Source organism: Electrophorus electricus, chromosome 14, assembly GCF_013358815.1.
Source record: "Electrophorus electricus isolate fEleEle1 chromosome 14, fEleEle1.pri, whole genome shotgun sequence".
NCBI lineage: Eukaryota > Metazoa > Chordata > Actinopteri > Gymnotiformes > Gymnotidae > Electrophorus > Electrophorus electricus.
Window position 1 is genome coordinate 17289951 of NC_049548.1, and position 17411 is coordinate 17307361.

Here is a 17411-nt window from a genome sequence, read left to right on the forward strand (position 1 = left end):
GGGTCATAGCGCGCGCCGAGTTAGGCACAAGCGCAATTTTATTAATCCGCCTTGAATATCCTACCAGATGTATCTCGACACCTCGCCACATGCGTTTATTTAGCCACGTTCCCAAAGCCGGATTTCATCATTAAACAGAAACATGGCACCTCTGAATTTTCACTAGTTTGTTCATGAACTCCAGGGTGAGGTGATACTGTGATCGCTATAGCTATATTATATATTGCTGTACAGTAACTATAATACTAAACTAATACAAATACTATAATACTACTGCATATCACCGTAATTAAACAGATTATACCATGTGACTAGATCAGGCTTTCATATGAACGTTTTGTAGGCTTTGCTGTGTCGACAGTAGCCTATTTCTTTAACCCAGCAACACTATGCTGAGACAGCTATTTTGGATCTTCCGAGCAAAATGCTTCATGACGACCATCAACGCTGTGTATCGTTTCAATGCGGTGAAACGACACTTCCAAGCTATTATATGACATAACAGCCCTTTTGGCTATTAGTTGTCCCAAATCATACTGCATATATCCAGTAAGCATGTCAGCGTTTCGTCTATGCGCACACTGTTCATGATGAAGTACTTAACGAAATATGTTTTGAGGTCAGTTTGACTTTTCTTTTCTCATTGTGATTTCGTCTGGGATTTGTGTGGAAGCAGCTGTTCCCAAATCAATATAAAGCACACAATACTTCAAACTTTTCTGTGTTAACGGCGCTTCTCGCGTGCTGCCCAGCACTCCGTTGCAGAGTGCCATCTGCTTTACTGGCAGATTCGCCCTATTAATACAGCGCCATCTGCTGCTAGATATGTTTCACCACTGCCAGTCATTGTTCATTAGGCTAGCACGCTGTAGTTTTAAACTTGCAAAACAGAATATTTAAAGTTAATTTTAAAAGAAGGCCTAAAAATCCTAGATTAGAGTTTGTATTGTATCTAATATACGTCTATTTAGCCTACATGGGCTAATTTCAACATTAAACGTCATTGGGTCTGCAGTGGAGGAACTAATGTTACTTTGGTAGAGTGAAAGTAAGTTTTATAAATAAGGCCAATTACGTGGATACGCACCATTTAGTTTATCTGCTAAATTGACGCCGATTAACAATGCACGGAGTAATGGAGCCCCCATGACAGTAGGTGGCGGTGTTTCCCTGACTATCAGCTGTCCTTACTGCAAAACACAAGAAGAAATCGGCTCCAGCACATGTGGGACCTAAGGTACGAAAAAACTGCGTTTCTCTCGTTTGTCATATTTATTGGTGGAGTTAATCGCAACTGCAATTTACACGTATCACTAAACGTGTTTTCGTTTTGCTGTTGTTCTTTGTTTGATAAAAATGTTCGCTAGCTAACTTTAAGCCTGTTTGCTGTGCTCTCTAGCTAGCTAGGTAACGGTGTGAGTTGGGCTGTCATACGCGAAGCCTTATAATAGTTTTGTTTTTTTAATTTGCAGAAAACGTTTAAGATGACCTCGTTGGCCCACCAGTTGAAGCGGCTCGCGCTGCCGCAGAATGAGCCAAGTCTGCTCAGCCGGCGCGAGACTGCCTCCGTGCTCTTCGAGCCGAAGGACGCCGCGAGCATGGACGGGAGCACGTTCCACGCGCTAGGTGCGACGCGCTACTCGACGGGAGCGCTTCGTAACCCGCGCAGCTGCATTGAGTCGCATCGCTGCAAGCGTCGTGCCCATAATCTTTCCATGTTGATCTTGTACAGGCTGCACGGGGCTTGAGGAGCTACTGGGGATTGAACCAGCCTTCGCGGAGTTCCAGCAGACCCTCTTTAGTCAGGCTTCCCTAAGCATGGAGCGGAGTGTGCAGGACAGGGCTGTCAACAAGCAGCTGGACAAGGGCATCTCGCTCTTCCTCGCCCGCCTGTCCCCGTATTTCTTGCTTAAACCGGCCCTGAAGTGTCTGGAGTGGCTCATTCACAGGTGCCTTTTCACGCACTGCGGCGTCTCGTTCTCCATACCGCACTCCTAAACCAGGCGTTGTGATGTCCGCATTAAAACTGGGCATATTTTGAGAAAGTTCTTATCTTTTGTTCGTGTGAACTGAGAATGAATGAATGATTGAATGAATTAATGAATTGAATGAATGGTTGTTTTTTTTTCCTCTGCTGAATGTGTTTCAGATTCCACATTCACTTGTACAACCAGGACAGCCTGATTGCCTGTGTCTTGCCGTATCATGAAACCAAAGTGTTTGTGAGAGTCATTCAGCTTTTAAAGATAGATGATCCCACCCACAGATGGCACTGGTTACATGGACTTCAGGTGAAACATTTTGTTGTCGTCAAGAGAATGGTTATACTTCAGTGCTTCATGCTTTATCGCAATTTCAAATGATGTTTTTAACTCCACAGTACCATTATTTCTGAATTAATTTATTGCACTAAAAACACACGCCTACCCCCTCAGAAACCTGGCGTTCCTTTGGCCAGAGGTACTTTGCTGACTCACTGCTATAAAGATCTGAGCTTCATGGATTTCGTCTGCACCTTGGTGACCAAGTCAGTCAAGGTAGATCGTCTTTACCCACTCTTAACTTAGCTGTGGTTGACGCAGGGTGCTAACCTATTGCAGCCTGATTAACGCCGCGTCGTATGCGTCCTAGGCCTATTCAGGAGCTGTTCGAGATGGACAGTGCCTGCAGTTGCGAGTGGTTTTCTCGTTTTATGCTGCGGCCATCGTCCCGTCCCTGGAGGCTGTGGAGAAGGTCACGGATTCAGTCATAGCTAAGCTGCTCCCATACGTGCACCTGGTAAGGTCTGATCTTAAAGGGCCTTAAACGGGTTCGGCTGAAAGCACGAGTGCGGATATGTCACAAAGAGACACGAGCATTAAGACTGGGCCGAGTTAGCGGCCAAGCTGGCCCAAAGTCAGATGGACCGTTTGACCCTGATCTGGACATGAGAAGAACTGTTCCTTGACTTTTCATTAGTTTAATCACTTATTTAGGTCACAAACAGTAGATGTAACGCGTTTTTCTCTTTTTCACCCCAGGGTCTGAAATCAGAACTGGTGGATTACAAAGCGGCCACCTACATGATCGTGGCCCAGCTGGCTGTGAAGGTGGTTATGCAGGCAGAGCTGGCGGACTCGCTGGCTGTGCAGGTGAGCCGCTCGCTGGGCAGAGTTCCGGTGCTGGCCTCCGAGGGACTTGCCTGCCTCATCATTCTCCTGCAGAACCAGAAGGAAGCGACGCTCGGCCCAAAGTGAGTTTCGGGGACTTTGTTGACCTCTCGGCCCAAAGTGAGCCACATGCGATGATTTTGACGTCTTTTACAGTGGTGTGATCAGAGGCCGGTTGCAGGTTTATGTTCAGACGTACTTCTGGGTCTGTCGGTGCATCGGAGACGGTTGTGGTAGAGTGATTGTGATCAGACTCTCCCATCCTTCCGCAGGACGTTTGGGTACCTGTGTGCAGTGCCCACTCTGGTGCCAACCCTCCAGAGTATCGCAGCCTCCTATGACATCAGTCCACTATTACATTACCTTTTGCCACAACTCGTCCACTCGGTCTTCGCATGCCACGGTAACCATTTCTACATGCAGGGATTGTGTCCTGGGGCATTATTCTAGTTTTTCTCTTGCTCCCCGCTGCCAAAGGGAGTGTAAAATGTTCTTACCTTTTGTAGCATTGGTCTTCGGTTCAGTTCCCAGTCGTCCTGATGAATATGGAAGTTTCTCTGTACAAGAGCTTCCACGTGCCAGAAATGTAACGTTCCTGCAGTGTCTGCGTTTTGAGCTCGTCTTCATTTGCACACTTGGTGCCTTGCTCCTCGACACAGACGAGCTGCAGGACGAGCGTTCGGACGGCTCTGCCCACGGCCGACTCCTCGAGTCCGTCCTCCAGACCCTTCCCCTCAACAGCGATCTGGAGGCAACCGTGGGGAGGTAAGCGCTGGGATAGGCCCAGACCAGGCTCTTCTGTCCTCTGGTCAGGCCACGCCCATGCCTCTTCAGCGTGAGCCGACTCCCGTGGTAACCGCTGTTTGATGTCCGCAGGCTCCTCTTTGACGGATATGTATCAGCGGGCACGGAACTGTCCTCGAACGGACTCGCCACCCTCAACGGGAAGATGCAGCCAATCGTCAGACTCTTCGAGTGCAAGTGAGTGTTGATCTAAAACTCCCAGCCCAGGGTTCTAGTTGTTCACCCGTGACTACAAGCTGAGGTGTGAGCCTTCAGCAAGAGTGTTGGGTCAGGCTTGGTGATCCTGTATCCCCGTTGGTTGGGCCTGTCAGGACAGTGTTGGGTCGGTGTCACGGTATCCCTCTAACCTTAATCCTGGCTTCTCTGGTAGGTGTCCCACTGCTCTGGATGCCATTTTTGAAGGCCACATGAGTGCACAGAGGTCAGAGCAGCAAAAGAAACTTCTCCATCACTTTCTCTCTTTGACCATGAGCTGCGGGAAGTACCAGGTATGCCGAGAAGCTTGCAAACTCTTCTCTGTCTGTCTAATTACATTGGAGGGTTCAGGACCAATTAGGAGCCAAGTGTTTGAGGTACACTCCTGTGAACATTGGCCTCCCTGTGTTGGACATCTTCTAGTGCAGAGCTGGATGCATGGTCTCTGTGTGTGTGTGTTTAGGTTTTGCCAGACTCTGACACATCTCTGTTGCTCAGTCTTAACCACCCTTTGTCGTCTGTGAGGAACATGGCTGTAGACTATCTGAAGGAGGTTCTCATCTCTGGAAAGGTGAGTGTCCTCATTCCTGGTGCAGTTAGCACACAGTTGCTTAGAGGTTTACCACATGGAGCAGATTTTGAGGGGTGTGTGTGTGTGTGTGTGCGCGCGCGCGCGTGCTGGCAGGAGGGATTTGATGAGGCATTTCTGAAGGATGCTCTGCTGGAGAGGTTAAAGGATGATGATCCTGAGGTCGTGATGTCAGCAGTTTCAGCCCTGCAGGTGAGGGTGCTCTTCTGTTCTGCTGCTTCCTATAAAAACCTGGGTGCCCTCTCAGGAGCAGTTCCGTTGCTATAAGGGAAAAGTTCCTGTTTTTCACACATTCATCCATCTGGACTTCAAACTGCTGGTTAGAACGTTGTTTTGGTAGTGTTCAGAATGGCCACAAGAACCAGATTTGGCTCAGATCATCTTCCAGTCTCCCTGCCATTTTAGCAGGTGTATTTTAAGCCTACCAAACATCAATTCAATAGGTTTTGTTTCCTGGTTTATTCCCCAGCTGTACGCTGACCACGTTGACCCGGAGAACACAGCTTCCTGCCTTATTTCTGTTCTCCAGCGAATTCAGTCACCAGCCATTGGACAATGGTGAGTGTGTAGGGCATGCCTCCATGTTCATAACTTTGTGTTCACATTCCTCCAGTCCTGCATGACGTGTGGTTTTAACACCGGGGGCTTTTAAAGCTGACTGATCAAGGCATAGGGCACCCTCTGCTGGATCAAATTATCAACTACGGCCTCAAAACCTTTAGATAACTAGAGTCCAGCCAGACAGTAATGACTAAGTCTCCACCAATGGCTGGGGCCCTATAGGTATCTGGTGTTGGAGGAGGTGGTCCGAATGCTCGATGACCCACGCCTCACTGCGGGAAGCCCAGATCTCTGTACTCGGATTGGCTGGAAGCTGCTGCCCTTCCTGCTCGTGACCAATCCTGCGGCGGAGTCGCCAGAGCTGCAGCTGGCGCTGTGTGTGTCTAAGACCCACCTACTCTCCCAGCATCCGCTCACCCGAGGCTGGGCCAACGGTATACACACACACACACACGTTTCTGAAGGTTTTAAAGGTCATGTGATCATACGATCATTTACAACAGATGCTCGTAAGATTTCTTAGCAAGTTGTGAACACCATCAACCTGTGTGTGTGTGTGTGTGTGTGTGTGGACAGCACTTGGAGTTGTGCTGCAGAACACTGCTCCAGCAGACGTGGTGGGCGAGGCAAGCCAAGCGTTCACCGGCACCTTGACCAAAAACCTGGCTTGCATGGAGCCGTCGGCCAGACGCAATGCCGTAAGGGCCACCGTCAGCATGACAACCAACCCAAGTTCTCGCTTATAAGCTTATTGCTTATCTCGCTTATGAAGCCAACACTCACGGCTTCATTCCTCATATTAATCAAAATGGGTGCATGCTGTTGGCTAATGACTGCTTTTCTGTGCGTGTGACAGATTGAGAGTGTGTGCTCGCTGCTGGCCCGCACGGCCGCAACAGTGAGGGACAGGGCCGCATTTGTGGTGCTGAGTGGCGCCCTGCTGCAGGCCCTCGGGACCCTGAGCGAGAGCCAGCACCTCCACACGGCTCAGACGCTCCTCGGCCTGCTGGAGCCCGCGCTGAGGACGCTCGCCACGCTGGTGGAGGAGGAGGAGGAGGAGGAAGAGGAGGAGCAGGTCAGCATGCTTCCAGCGCTCCCACACACACACACACACTCCCAGCGCTCCTGTGGTAATCATTTTAAAATCCTCCCTCACAGCTGTGTGGGGTCCCCGAGGGGCAGAGTCCATCCACGGACGCCCTGCTGGCCAGCTTCCTGTCCAAGCTGCACGCGGGGCTGTGCGCGACGAGAGAGCAGGGCCTCGTCCTCCTCTCGCTCCTCCACCATTTCATCAGCGCCCTCAAATGCCCCGAGCCTACGTTTAAAGGTACTGCCAGTTGTTTACCACGAGCGAGGTGTGGCAGGAGCCGGGGGAGGGGCTTGCAGCTCGGGGCCATGACCTTGTGGTTCAGGGTCAAGAAACGTTTATGGAAGAAAGCTTTATAGTTCGGTAAAAACATCAAGGCATTGAGAGTACATTTTTTTAAGTGTTTGATTTTTTTTTGTTGTTGTTGGTGAACCAAACTAGTGTGGTTTCTTTAACACACTAGTAATATTGTAATAATTAGTAATGTAATTTTGCCCCATCATTTTCAGGAGATTGTTAGATTGTATGGTGACCAGGTTTCTTACGCTGATCCGTACGATCGGGTCAGCTGCTAGCGTCGGCAGACTGGGCGTAGCCGTGCGGGCCTTAGTTCTGACGTGCTGGCTGTGCATTTGCAGAGGAGCCCTGGTGGAACCCCGAGAAGCTGGACGCCAGCACTTGCTGCTACCTTCAGCTGCTGTGCCGGCTGCTGGACATGGTGGTGGGCGGGGCCAACCGCGGGCCCCTGGCCCCCAGCTTCAGGGCCCTCCTGCAGCCTCTGCTCCAGGTACCACGCCGAGCAGCTCGCCATGCTCGTTTCCTAGGAAATCCTACATAACTTTGCCTGACATGTTTGGCTCATTAGCACCTTTCCATCTGATTCATTTGGCGATTTTTATCCCCCTGCAACGTCTGATATGAAAATGAGTAACGTAGCTGGATGCATGCTCAATAATGTAGATAAAGAATTCCCAGAAAGTTTAAAATTAAGTTGGGTTTGCTTTCATACGGTCGAGCGAGTTGGCTCTGAATCGTTGGCCAAAACGCAGTTCTCGCCTGTCCTTTGGCTGTTCAGGTGCACCTGCAAGCGACTGAACACCTCTTCAGGTTTCTGCCACTGCTATGGGTCTACGGCAGTAACCTAGGCGACCAGCTGGAGTTCCGGGTGACACCGTTGCTGCAGGCTCGCGCCCTGTACGTGGGCCGGGCTCTTCTTGTCTCCGTCCCGGCCGGCTCACGCGAGGCGCTGGCCTCGGCCTCCTCGCCAGGTACGCCGCCTTAGAGGCCGACGCAGCCAGGGTATCCGGGTTATTCGCCTTTTTTTGAACAAGCTCACCCTTTTGCTGTCCGCAGTCGTCCCGTCGTTGTTGGCGTGTCTGGGCTGCGCAGTGGCCGAAGTGAGGAGAGCAGCGCTGGCTGTCCTCCAGCTACTCGCCGGCACCACTGCCTCGCCGTACTGCCCCCTGGTGGAGAAACTGCTCAGCGCAGCCGAGGAGCTCATCTCTGACCCATCCTACCTCAGCCAGGTGCCCTGGGCGTGCGAAAACGCTATAAATGCTGTTTGTTGTGTATGAAGCTTTTTTAAAGTTTTTTTAAACCTAGTAAATGACTGTTTAGGAAGTGTTTTTGGACCTCTGGACTCGCAGGTTTAGAGTGTGTGTCTGGGTGTGTGTGTCTGGGTGTGTGTGTCTGGGTGTGTGTGTCTGGGTGTGTGTGTCTGGGTGGCTGCAGGCTCTGGGCAGGCTCTACGAGGAGGCGATGTCCTCGGGGAAGAGCGGCACCCGGCTGCTGGCGGCCGTGGAGCAGCTGTTGCGCTGTGTGCAGTCCCCTGACTGTCCCTGCTACGTGGCCACAGTGCTGCTCCAAGCCCTGCGTGACGTCAACGGAGAGGTGTGTGGGACGCGCGTGCACGCACACGCACCAAATGCTGTACGATTACCTAAGCCAAATCATATAAGGCGTGCTTTTGTGCCCCTCCCTTCTGCTTTCCCTGCCAGTTTGTGTTGTCCACGCTCCTTCCGGCCATGGAGCGCCTCCTGGAGCAGCGAGCCTCGGATGCGGCCCCCTTGCTGCCGGACGAGGCCCTGCTCCTGAGCCTGCTACTAGGGAAGTACACCGCGTCGGCTGCCCCTCTCCTGACCCGCCACCCCCGCAGCCTTGAGCTCTTCCTCACGGCGCTGGGCACCTCCTCCGCGCCCCGCCCTGGGATCACCAGCCTCCAGGTCGTCGCCGCTGAGCAGGTGGGTGAGGAACGGCGACCCCGTGCCACGCGGCGGTCCGGAATTCCAGCCGTCGCTGTCCCCGCAGCCTGGCTCATTCCAGCCTTCAGGCTTTAAGCTTACAGGCGCTGTTTACACGGAGCACTGCTGCTTGCGTCGGCACTGAGTGGACACGTCTTCTTCTCCCGCTGAACACAGATCACCAAGCCGTTCTTTGCTGCCCTGGCGGACGAGAAGGTCCAGCAGAGGATCCTGGGAGTGCTGTTTGACGTGCTGGTGGACACCAAAGACCCTGCCTGCTCCCAGACCCTCAGTAGCGTCTTCAAAGGGGTGAGGGGTCAGCTCCTAATGGAAACTTAGCTAGCCGAGGGCCACAGTGGCGAGACAAAAAACCACCACCGCCCCTAGAGTCCGAAGAAGAAACCTCAAGAGGAACCGAGACTCAAAGGCAGAGCCCAATCCTCCTTTGAGCAAAATGAGCATTAAGCAAAAAAAAAAGATGACTGACTAACGATTAGGGATGAGGGAGAGAGTTATCGTAATGACTAAGCAGTGGAATATGAAGAGTGGATAACATTGGTGATTTGGAAGGAGTTGCGCCAAATCCATGCTGGCTATGAGAGCTTAGGAGTGGTTATGACTGTGGTGCTTTGCAGATAACTGTAGATGCAGAGCTGGTGTCTAACGAGCTGACTCCCACGAACAAGCCCAGAGTGTCGGCAAGCGTACAGCAGACCCGCCGAAGCAAGCTGCAGCTCAAGTAAGCGACCAATCACAGCGGGCCCGAGCTCTGGTTGGGCCCCGGCCTGGCCTGACCCCACCCAGGACCCGCATGGCCTAATCAGGCGCCCAAACCCAGGTTAAGCCAGACTACAATAATAGTAATGTCCTTTTTCTTTCCTCTCCCCATAAGGAAGGCTCTGGATGCCACACCTGAAGAGGGCGCCGTGTCATGGCCCAGGGTCACCCTCATCCTCGAGCTCCTCCAGCACAAGAAGAAGCTCCGGCGGCCTCAGATGCTGGTCCCAACGCTGTTCAACCTTCTAGCCAGGTAGAGCTACAGACAACCCCCCCATGCGCCGAGACTTGGAGGAGCACGTCTTCCTAGAATTCCCTACACATCAGCGAGCACGTACAACTAGTCTCCATTACCTTTTGGTGTTTTAGATTTTTCATTTAGGATTTACTGGTATTCTACGATGAATGAGATTTCTGTGTTTTGTTTTTCCTCGTAATGCTCTGAGGTTTCTCTGGGTTACACGCACGATGGTTTTCCTGGGCTGTAGTGACCTTGCGTTGGGTTGCGCGCGGGGCCGCTTCACCCCGCCGTTTGTGTGCAGGTGCCTGGAGGCGTCGCTGGAGCAGGAGAACATGGAGTACACCAAGCAGCTGCTGCTGAGTGTTCTCCTCAACGTGTGCCAGAAGCTCTCGCCGCATGGAGGCGCCGTCAGCAAGGGTAGCTGCCCCCGCCCCCCCGCGCCTCCATTACCCCTGCGTGCACATGCCCTACACCCCAATATATGGGGTATTAATATATACCCCTGATCTCCTTACGTTGCAGACGTGCTGGATGAGGACAAGTTCAGCGTGGAGCTGGTCGTGCAGTGCGTGCGCACGTCTGTCGTTCCTCAAACGCACCACCACGCGCTCCTCCTGCTCAGCACCGTGGCCGGAATCTTCCCGGTGAGTCCCTCAGCGTGCGCGCGCACTCCCGCCCCCAAGCCCGGCTGACCGCCTCTTCTCCCTTGCCCCGCAGGAGAAGGTCCTGCACAACGTCATGGCCATCTTCACCTTCATGGGGGCTAACGTCATGCGCCTGGACGACTCGTACAGCCTGCAGGTCATCAGCAGGACCGTGCAGGCCGTCATCCCCGCCCTCATCCGCGTACGTTTACCGCCGGGTTGGGTTTTGTAAAGCGGAGCAAAGCCTGTTAAAGCAACGGGAACACCGCTATTCCGGTACCTGTTCAGAATGGCTGAGAGCTTCACTGCCGAGGTCTAAGTGGTTTAAAAGGCTGTTTTTTGTTCGTTTTTTTCCTAATTTGCTATTTGAGTGAAACTTCCGTTAAGATCATTTGCATAATGATTTAGATCTGTGGTTGTGGTGGTGGTGGTGTTGTTTATTATAATTTTGCAGTGTAATTCCAGTAGTGATGTTTTATAGGAGTCAGATTTCGATTTGGTGTCTCCACCCTCGCCAGGCTCACGAGGGGGCAAGTGCCAGCTCGCAGGCGGCCACCGAGGCAGCGGTGACCCGTCTCCTACGTGTCTTCGTCGACGCCCTGCCCCATGTGCCCGAGCACAGGCGACTACCCGTCCTGCACCAGCTGCTGTCCGCACTGGGGCCCGCCCGCTTCCTTTGGGTCCTACTGCTCCTCCTGTTCGAGCAGCACACCGGCACCTCCAGCTCCCGCGCCGCATCTGAGAAGGTACGTGGGCTTCACAATCTCCGCTCCGCTTGCCTCTCGGCCTCGAGCACTTCCACAGCGTTGCTGAGAGAGAGTACAAGCCCCGCCTTTAACCCATTCTCTGGTCCTTCCTGGGAATGGACTAGATTCTATATCCCAGCTAACAACACACCTGATCCAACCAATCAGGAACACAGAATACCTAGTACGATTGATCTGGGAACTGAGTTAAAGCATGTACAATGCCGCAGACGGCTATTTGTGGAGGGACATCTGTGCCTTCCATCGGTAATCTGGTCCAAGATTGTCAGAGAGCTAGCCTTTTAGGTTCTTGGGAGCCTCTGAAGTCTTTGTCCATGTTTGTCCAGGAGGCGGCTCTGGAGCAGGACCAAGAGTTCTGGGTCTCCGTGTGTTGCGAGTTTGAGGTGCAGGAGCAGCTCACCTCCTTCATCAAGATCCTGCAGTTCCTCATGGCCCTGCCCAAAGACAAAGAGCAGGGTAAGGGCTCCGCCCACGAGGTCTGCCATCCCAAGCACAGATTGAGTTGGTTTCTTAATGTATCAAATAAACACGTCGCCTCGTTCGTGAAGCCAGAGTTGGCTTTTCAATTCCTATTTTACGCCATCTTAAATGATGGAATGAACAAATTCAGTAAGAGGCCATTAAGGTGGGGCAGAAAATGTGAGTAAGGTAACTGTTGTGCATCACATTTCAGTTGGAACATAAGTTTGTGAAAGAAGCCAACAGCCTCATGCTTGGTTCAGCTGAAGTGCTGTTTGATGTTGGAAAATATCCCTAAACACATAAATTTTTATGTTAAAACGCCTTGGGTCTCGCGTACAGCGGGTTGTTTTCGGAACTGAAACACGTTGTCTGGAGACTTGTGTTCCTGCATCGCCTGTAACATTTTTGGATGCGTGTCGTGCATCTCCTGCTGTGCTCCCGTAGTCCCGGAGCGGAAAGGCGCAAGGGCGGGGAAGCGGGAGGAGAGCGTCGCTGATCTGATCTTCAGCGTGGAGGCACACAGCGGGAAAGAGCTCCGTCATTTTAAGTTCCTCGCCCTGTCCTTCATGGGCCAGCTCCTGGCCTCCGGGGGATTTGTGGGGAAGGTGAGCCCGCTGCCGCCTTGTCGCACACCAAACCCCCCAGCGTCTTAACCCCTGACCTGTGCTCCCCAAAAGACCTGTGAATCTCAACACTTCGTGTTTGTCCCGTTCAGGTGGTCGATTGTGCGGACTTGACAGGTCACGCCCTGCAGGAACTTCAGCAAAGGTGAGAGGCCTTTTAAGGTTCCTTGTTAGACACCACAATAGCTTATTGGTTAAAAAAAAAACAAACACAAAAAAACATTTGTGACGTCTGCCTTCAGCCTCTTGGAGGAGACACTGCGATACATCCACGCCGTGGCCCTGTGTGTGGAGCAGAACTCGGAACAACCCACCGCCAAGTTTTGGAGGGCGCTGCTCACCAAGTCCTACGACATCTTGGACAAGGTAGGGCCAACCTTGCTGTAGAACCTTCTAGACATGCTTTAAATCTTGGCCGCGGTGGGGTGTGTTGTCGTTTCATGTTTCACATATTCCTTGGAAGGTCAACGCCCTGCTGCCCATGGACACGTTCATCACGGTGGTGCGGGGGCTGATGGGTAATCAGCTGCCGTCGGTGCGGAGGAAGGCACTGGAGCTGCTCAACAACAGGCTGCAGCACAGAACCCAGTGGGAGGAGCCACAGGTGCAGACAGACACGCCCTCCGACAGGCTTCCTGCTTACCTAACTCTTACCTGAAACGAGTTGCAACCAGATGGATGACCTCCCGAGTCCGTTTACATCCCAGGTGGCCATGCTGCTGGAGCTGATCGGAGACCTCCTGAGCATCGTGGATCGGCACCGCGCCCAGGCCAGCTGCCAAGAGGAAGAGGAGCAGGCCATTAATAGGCAGACAGCCCTCTACGGACTCAAGCTGATGTGCCGCAGTTTTGGCGCCGGCCACCAGGAGGCGTTCTTGCCGGTGCTGAGCCGGACGGTGGAGCTGGTGGCGAACCCCGAGGAGGAGAGGAATGTTATGGGCAGCGCGCTGCTATGCGTGGCCGAGGTCACGAGCACGCTGAAGGCCCTTGCTATCCCCCAGATACACAGGTATGGAGGGAGCCCCTTGACCTGGGTCACCATGGTAGACCACTAACCCCTTGTGCAGGGAGTTCCAGAACAGGCTACTAACCCCTAATGCAGACAGTCCTCGTCCAGAATGAGGCACTACTGATCACCTCACTGTACAGGTTTTCCACTCCACGAATGATGTGCTACTAATCTCTGACCTGACCTACAGTACTCTTCTGAAATAGAGTAATCTCCAAGATATTAAATCCTCCCATCAGAATTATGTACTAGTACTCCTGGTCTGGTTGTGTTTTTGCTGTAACTCTAGGTTTCTAATCTAGTAGGATGTTAGTGTGCACGCTTCTGGAGTTTTTAGGGTGCGAGATGCAGACATATTTAGGGATTTGCGTCTTGCTGCTAATTTAACTGGGGTTTTAATGGCCAGGAAGGTAGAGATGACCATGTATTTATTTAACCTTGTTTATATACTGTGTGCGCGCGTGTCAGGTTGATGCCGGCAGTGTTGCAGGCCCTGAAGGAGCGTAAGGAACTGTTGTCTAATGAGGTGTACCTGCTGAGTGCAGTCACAGCCTTACAGAAAACAGCAGAAACTCTGCCTCACTTCATCAGCCCCTACCTCGAGGGTACTGTATCGCAGGTAACACACACACACACTCCAGCCCAGTGTTTCATTTGCTCTGGGATTTCAACTTCACAGTAACATCATTCCTGTACAACAACGCGTTACCGCCTCCCCTCCTCCACCGTCGCGCCGCAGGTGTCGCGTCTGACGCGGGTCGCCGAGCGCCTTCCCTCCTGCCCCCAGCTCACCGCGAGGCTCGCTTCCCTCAGCTCAACGCTGGCCACCAAGGTCTCCTCCAGGGTCCTATTACCCACCATCACCAGGTGCTACAGTAGTATGGTGGACTCCCAGAAGGTGTGTGCGTATGTGTGTGCGTGATTATACCGTTTGCAGAAATGGAAAGGCCTCAGTCCTGCTTTGAGGCTTTTTGTTCTGTATGAAGACCTGATTGATGATGATGATGATGATTAAATGTAGCTGTGGTTGGTGTTGTTTTGTGTAAATCTATATTTTAATGGAAATCCATTGTCCACAACCTTGGTTTGAGAAATGTATAGTATTAGTGATTCAAAGCGTGCGCGCGTGTGTCCTGCTCTCTCGTTCAGAGCCGTCTCGGCCCCCTCCTGAACATCCTGAAGGAGCACATTGGTCACATGGAGAAGGATCAGCTGGCCTCCCACCAATCAGAGCTCAGTTCCTTCTTCCTCTCTGCTCTCGACTACCGTGCCAAGCACTGCCAGGTAACCGTCCTGCCCAAACGTGATTCCAGCAGTCTGAGAAGTCGTCTTGTACTTCCATGGCAGCCGCTAACGAATAAGCCTTGGAAACATGCTGACTCTCATGCCTGGTCTGGTCGGACAGGGAAACCTGGAGAAGACGGCGGAGATCGAGGGTTATGTCATAGACTGCCTACTGGTGATGGTCATGAAGCTGTCCGAGGTCACGTTCAGGCCACTGTTCTTCAAGGTATGAGGAAGCTCCAGCGGCCACGGTGGGCCGGTACTCCATAGCCACCTTCAGTCCAGATAGGCATCTGTGACCATGCTCAGATTAACAACAAAGCCCACATCTGCTGAGTTAGTCCCAAAAGAAAAGCCATTTCTTTAGTAACGGGGGAGTTCTGACCATCTCATGCTATTCTTCATCAGCTGTTCAACTGGAGCAAGACGGAGGGGGCATCCAAAGAGCGCATGCTGACCTTCTGCAGGCTGGCCGACCGCCTTGCAGACAAGCTGAAGGGCCTGTTCGTGCTGTTCGCTGGGCAGCTGGTGAAACCGTTCTCGGACCTTCTCCGCCAGCTCAACGCCACGCTCACAGGTAGGCCTGCCTCATGCATTTCTGACCAAAAGCACCAACAGCAGGTGATGTTTGCTAATTTTCGGTTGATGGTGCATATCGGTGCATGGTCACCTGCCCTCAGGCTGCATGGGCAACTGTGATTGGTCAGAACACTGAGCATTCTGTAAGATGGGATTGGTCTGCGGTTGCGACGTCTTGCTGGGAGTGACTGTGATTCTTACAGTCGTGCACCAGAGGTATATCTCTACCCTACAGGAGCGTACCAAAGGCTTGTGGATCGCAGTACTGCAATTAGTTGTCCGCTTCTTTGTCTGGTGCCTATTTTAGATGACGTCTTCTTCACCTCGGAGAATGACGACGACGATATCGATAATGATGGTGAAGAAAGCAATGTGCAGAAGAGCTGTCTGCTGCTGGAGTACATGTTGGACTGCCTGCACAAGATCTTCCTGTACGACACACAGCGCTTCCTCAGCAAGGAGCGAGCAGATGCTCTCCTGGGCTCCCTAGTGGATCAGGTGGGTATGACGGCCAGTCCAGACACTAAAAATAGACGACTTTGGAACTTCAGAAGCTCAACCTGCCACTGTACTGTACCTTACACTGTAGAACCAGAGTAGCACACAGTCACAATCAGCATAAAGCGATGTTGCTTCAGAACAGTGGGCAGGTACTTCCAGGGTGTGTCAATTACTGCATGTTATTATGCAACGTTATCTACTGTCGGCACTCAAAGCCTAATTGTCAAATTGGAAACTCTAGTGTAACACGATCTCAGACATTATGCCAAGAAAGACCAAATATTCACCAGGGTTCTTGGTACAGTTGTTTTCGTGACCCAGTTGAACATTCACAGATGCGTCAGTTCACTGCTCTCCAGCTTCCGCTGATGTGGCGTCCTGCTGTTGGGTTCGCCTTGGCGAGGCTTTTGACGATGCGTTGGCCTGTTTGCAGTTGGAAAACGTGCTCGGCGGAGAGGATGTGTACCAGACTCGCGTCATCAAGCACCTGGTGCCATGCATCGCTCAGTTTGCCGTTGCCATGGGCGACGACTCGCATTGGAAGGTCCTGAACTACAAGATCCTGCTGAAGACACGCCACAGTTCTCCCAAGGTAAAACGGGGCCGAAAGGCTGCCCAGAGTACACCCAACCCCCCCCCCCCCCCCCCCCCCCCCGGCACGTGCACACCACACACACGCACATTCTCACTTCTGTCACTTTTTCTGTTTCACCAGACAACTTTTTTTTTTTTCCAAAAAAAAAAAAAAAAAAAAAAGGTCAGCTAAACAGCGTAACTGTAAACTGATACGGGAAACATGAGAACCAAGGAAACATGAGTGTCAAGCGCTGTGGGCTGATGGCATGTGTGTTCATGCTCCTGTCGTCTGGTACAGGTTCGCTTCTCTGCTCTGGTAATGATACTGGAGCTGGCTGGAAAACTGAAGGAAAACTACATGGTCCTCCTGCCAGAAACAGTTCCGTTCCTGGCTGAACTCATGGAAGGTAGGCTGTGCGTGCAGACACTGTGTGCGCGTGTGTTCATATGTCTCGCGCCAAATGTCGTCCTGCGCATATTTAGCAGTAGACGCTCGTGTGCAAGACCACCTTGCCCCTTTAATTCCGGTGTCTGTCATTTAACCCCAAGCGTTGATGCAGTGGTCTTTTTAAACATTCCCTCCTAACCTCCGAGTGTCTCAAAGCATCAACATGCAATGACGTCTTCTTGTAGATGAATGTGAAGAGGTGGAGTACCACGTTCAGAACGTCATCCAGGAGATGGAGACCATCCTCGGAGAATCCCTGCAGAGCTACTTCTAACGCCAGCACTGGGGTACTCGGCTCCGCCTGCTTCCCCTCTGCCTGGCCGAGCAGAAGCGTGACTCCTACTCCGTGGAGTCCTGGCCCAGGCCGGACCGAAGCGTGATCGTGGCTGGATTGATCTCGGCAGGTTTACACATTAATTGTCTCATTTTGCACAAATGATCGAGTCATGAATGAGCTGGCGAGTCCAAGGCACGGACTGACCGGTGGACTAGAGATCAGAGTCCCTGCCTGTCTGTACGGTCACCTTCTCTCAGACATTCAGAAAAGATTATTTTTAACCCCCAAAACCTTGTCAAATGCTACCGATGTAAGAACAATGTGTTCACTGTATTCCTAGTTTGGATTTTCATTTTTTTATATAAAAAACTTTATGCATTGAAGATTGATATTTTCTTTTGATACATTGTATTGTTCTATGGACGTCTACCTGTGGCAAAATGTATCTTGATGATTAAAACAATGTCATACTGGATACTTAAACCCTGTTTTCTCCATTATGTTACACAATGATTATGATTATTTTTAAACATGGCCTTGTCAATATTCTACATCTAAACTGATGGTGTGTAATGAGGTAGACAACCACCAAAGGTGT

The 17411-nt window shown here is 51.8% G+C and overlaps 1 protein-coding gene across 2 annotated transcripts; it reads left to right on the forward strand.

Annotated features, from left to right (window-relative positions):
• The first annotated feature begins 784 nt into the window (after nt 1-784).
• Nucleotides 785-17296, forward strand: heatr1 (HEAT repeat containing 1). 2 transcript variants are annotated; one of them, XM_035533254.1, is made up of 45 exons: nt 785-1237; nt 1473-1626; nt 1733-1949; nt 2150-2291; nt 2436-2537; nt 2632-2778; nt 3021-3232; nt 3422-3552; nt 3809-3914; nt 4026-4130; nt 4324-4441; nt 4612-4719; nt 4837-4929; nt 5207-5295; nt 5521-5732; nt 5875-5996; nt 6155-6373; nt 6457-6625; nt 7024-7172; nt 7461-7653; nt 7739-7911; nt 8117-8275; nt 8383-8625; nt 8803-8934; nt 9261-9364; nt 9518-9655; nt 9945-10060; nt 10166-10287; nt 10361-10489; nt 10806-11033; nt 11381-11510; nt 11961-12121; nt 12232-12284; nt 12382-12505; nt 12603-12743; nt 12847-13148; nt 13617-13767; nt 13888-14046; nt 14298-14432; nt 14554-14658; nt 14841-15009; nt 15319-15509; nt 15946-16104; nt 16387-16495; nt 16722-17296. In XM_035533254.1, the coding sequence occupies exons 2-45, from the start codon at nt 1485-1487 to the stop codon at nt 16808-16810; spliced, it is 6498 nt and encodes a 2165-aa protein (XP_035389147.1). In that variant the 5' UTR covers nt 785-1237; nt 1473-1484; the 3' UTR covers nt 16811-17296. The 2 variants fall into 2 exon arrangements, with proteins under 2 accessions (XP_035389147.1, XP_035389146.1); XM_035533253.1 differs by having other exon boundaries at nt 786-1237; nt 4834-4929.
• Nucleotides 17297-17411: the final 115 nt, after the last annotated feature.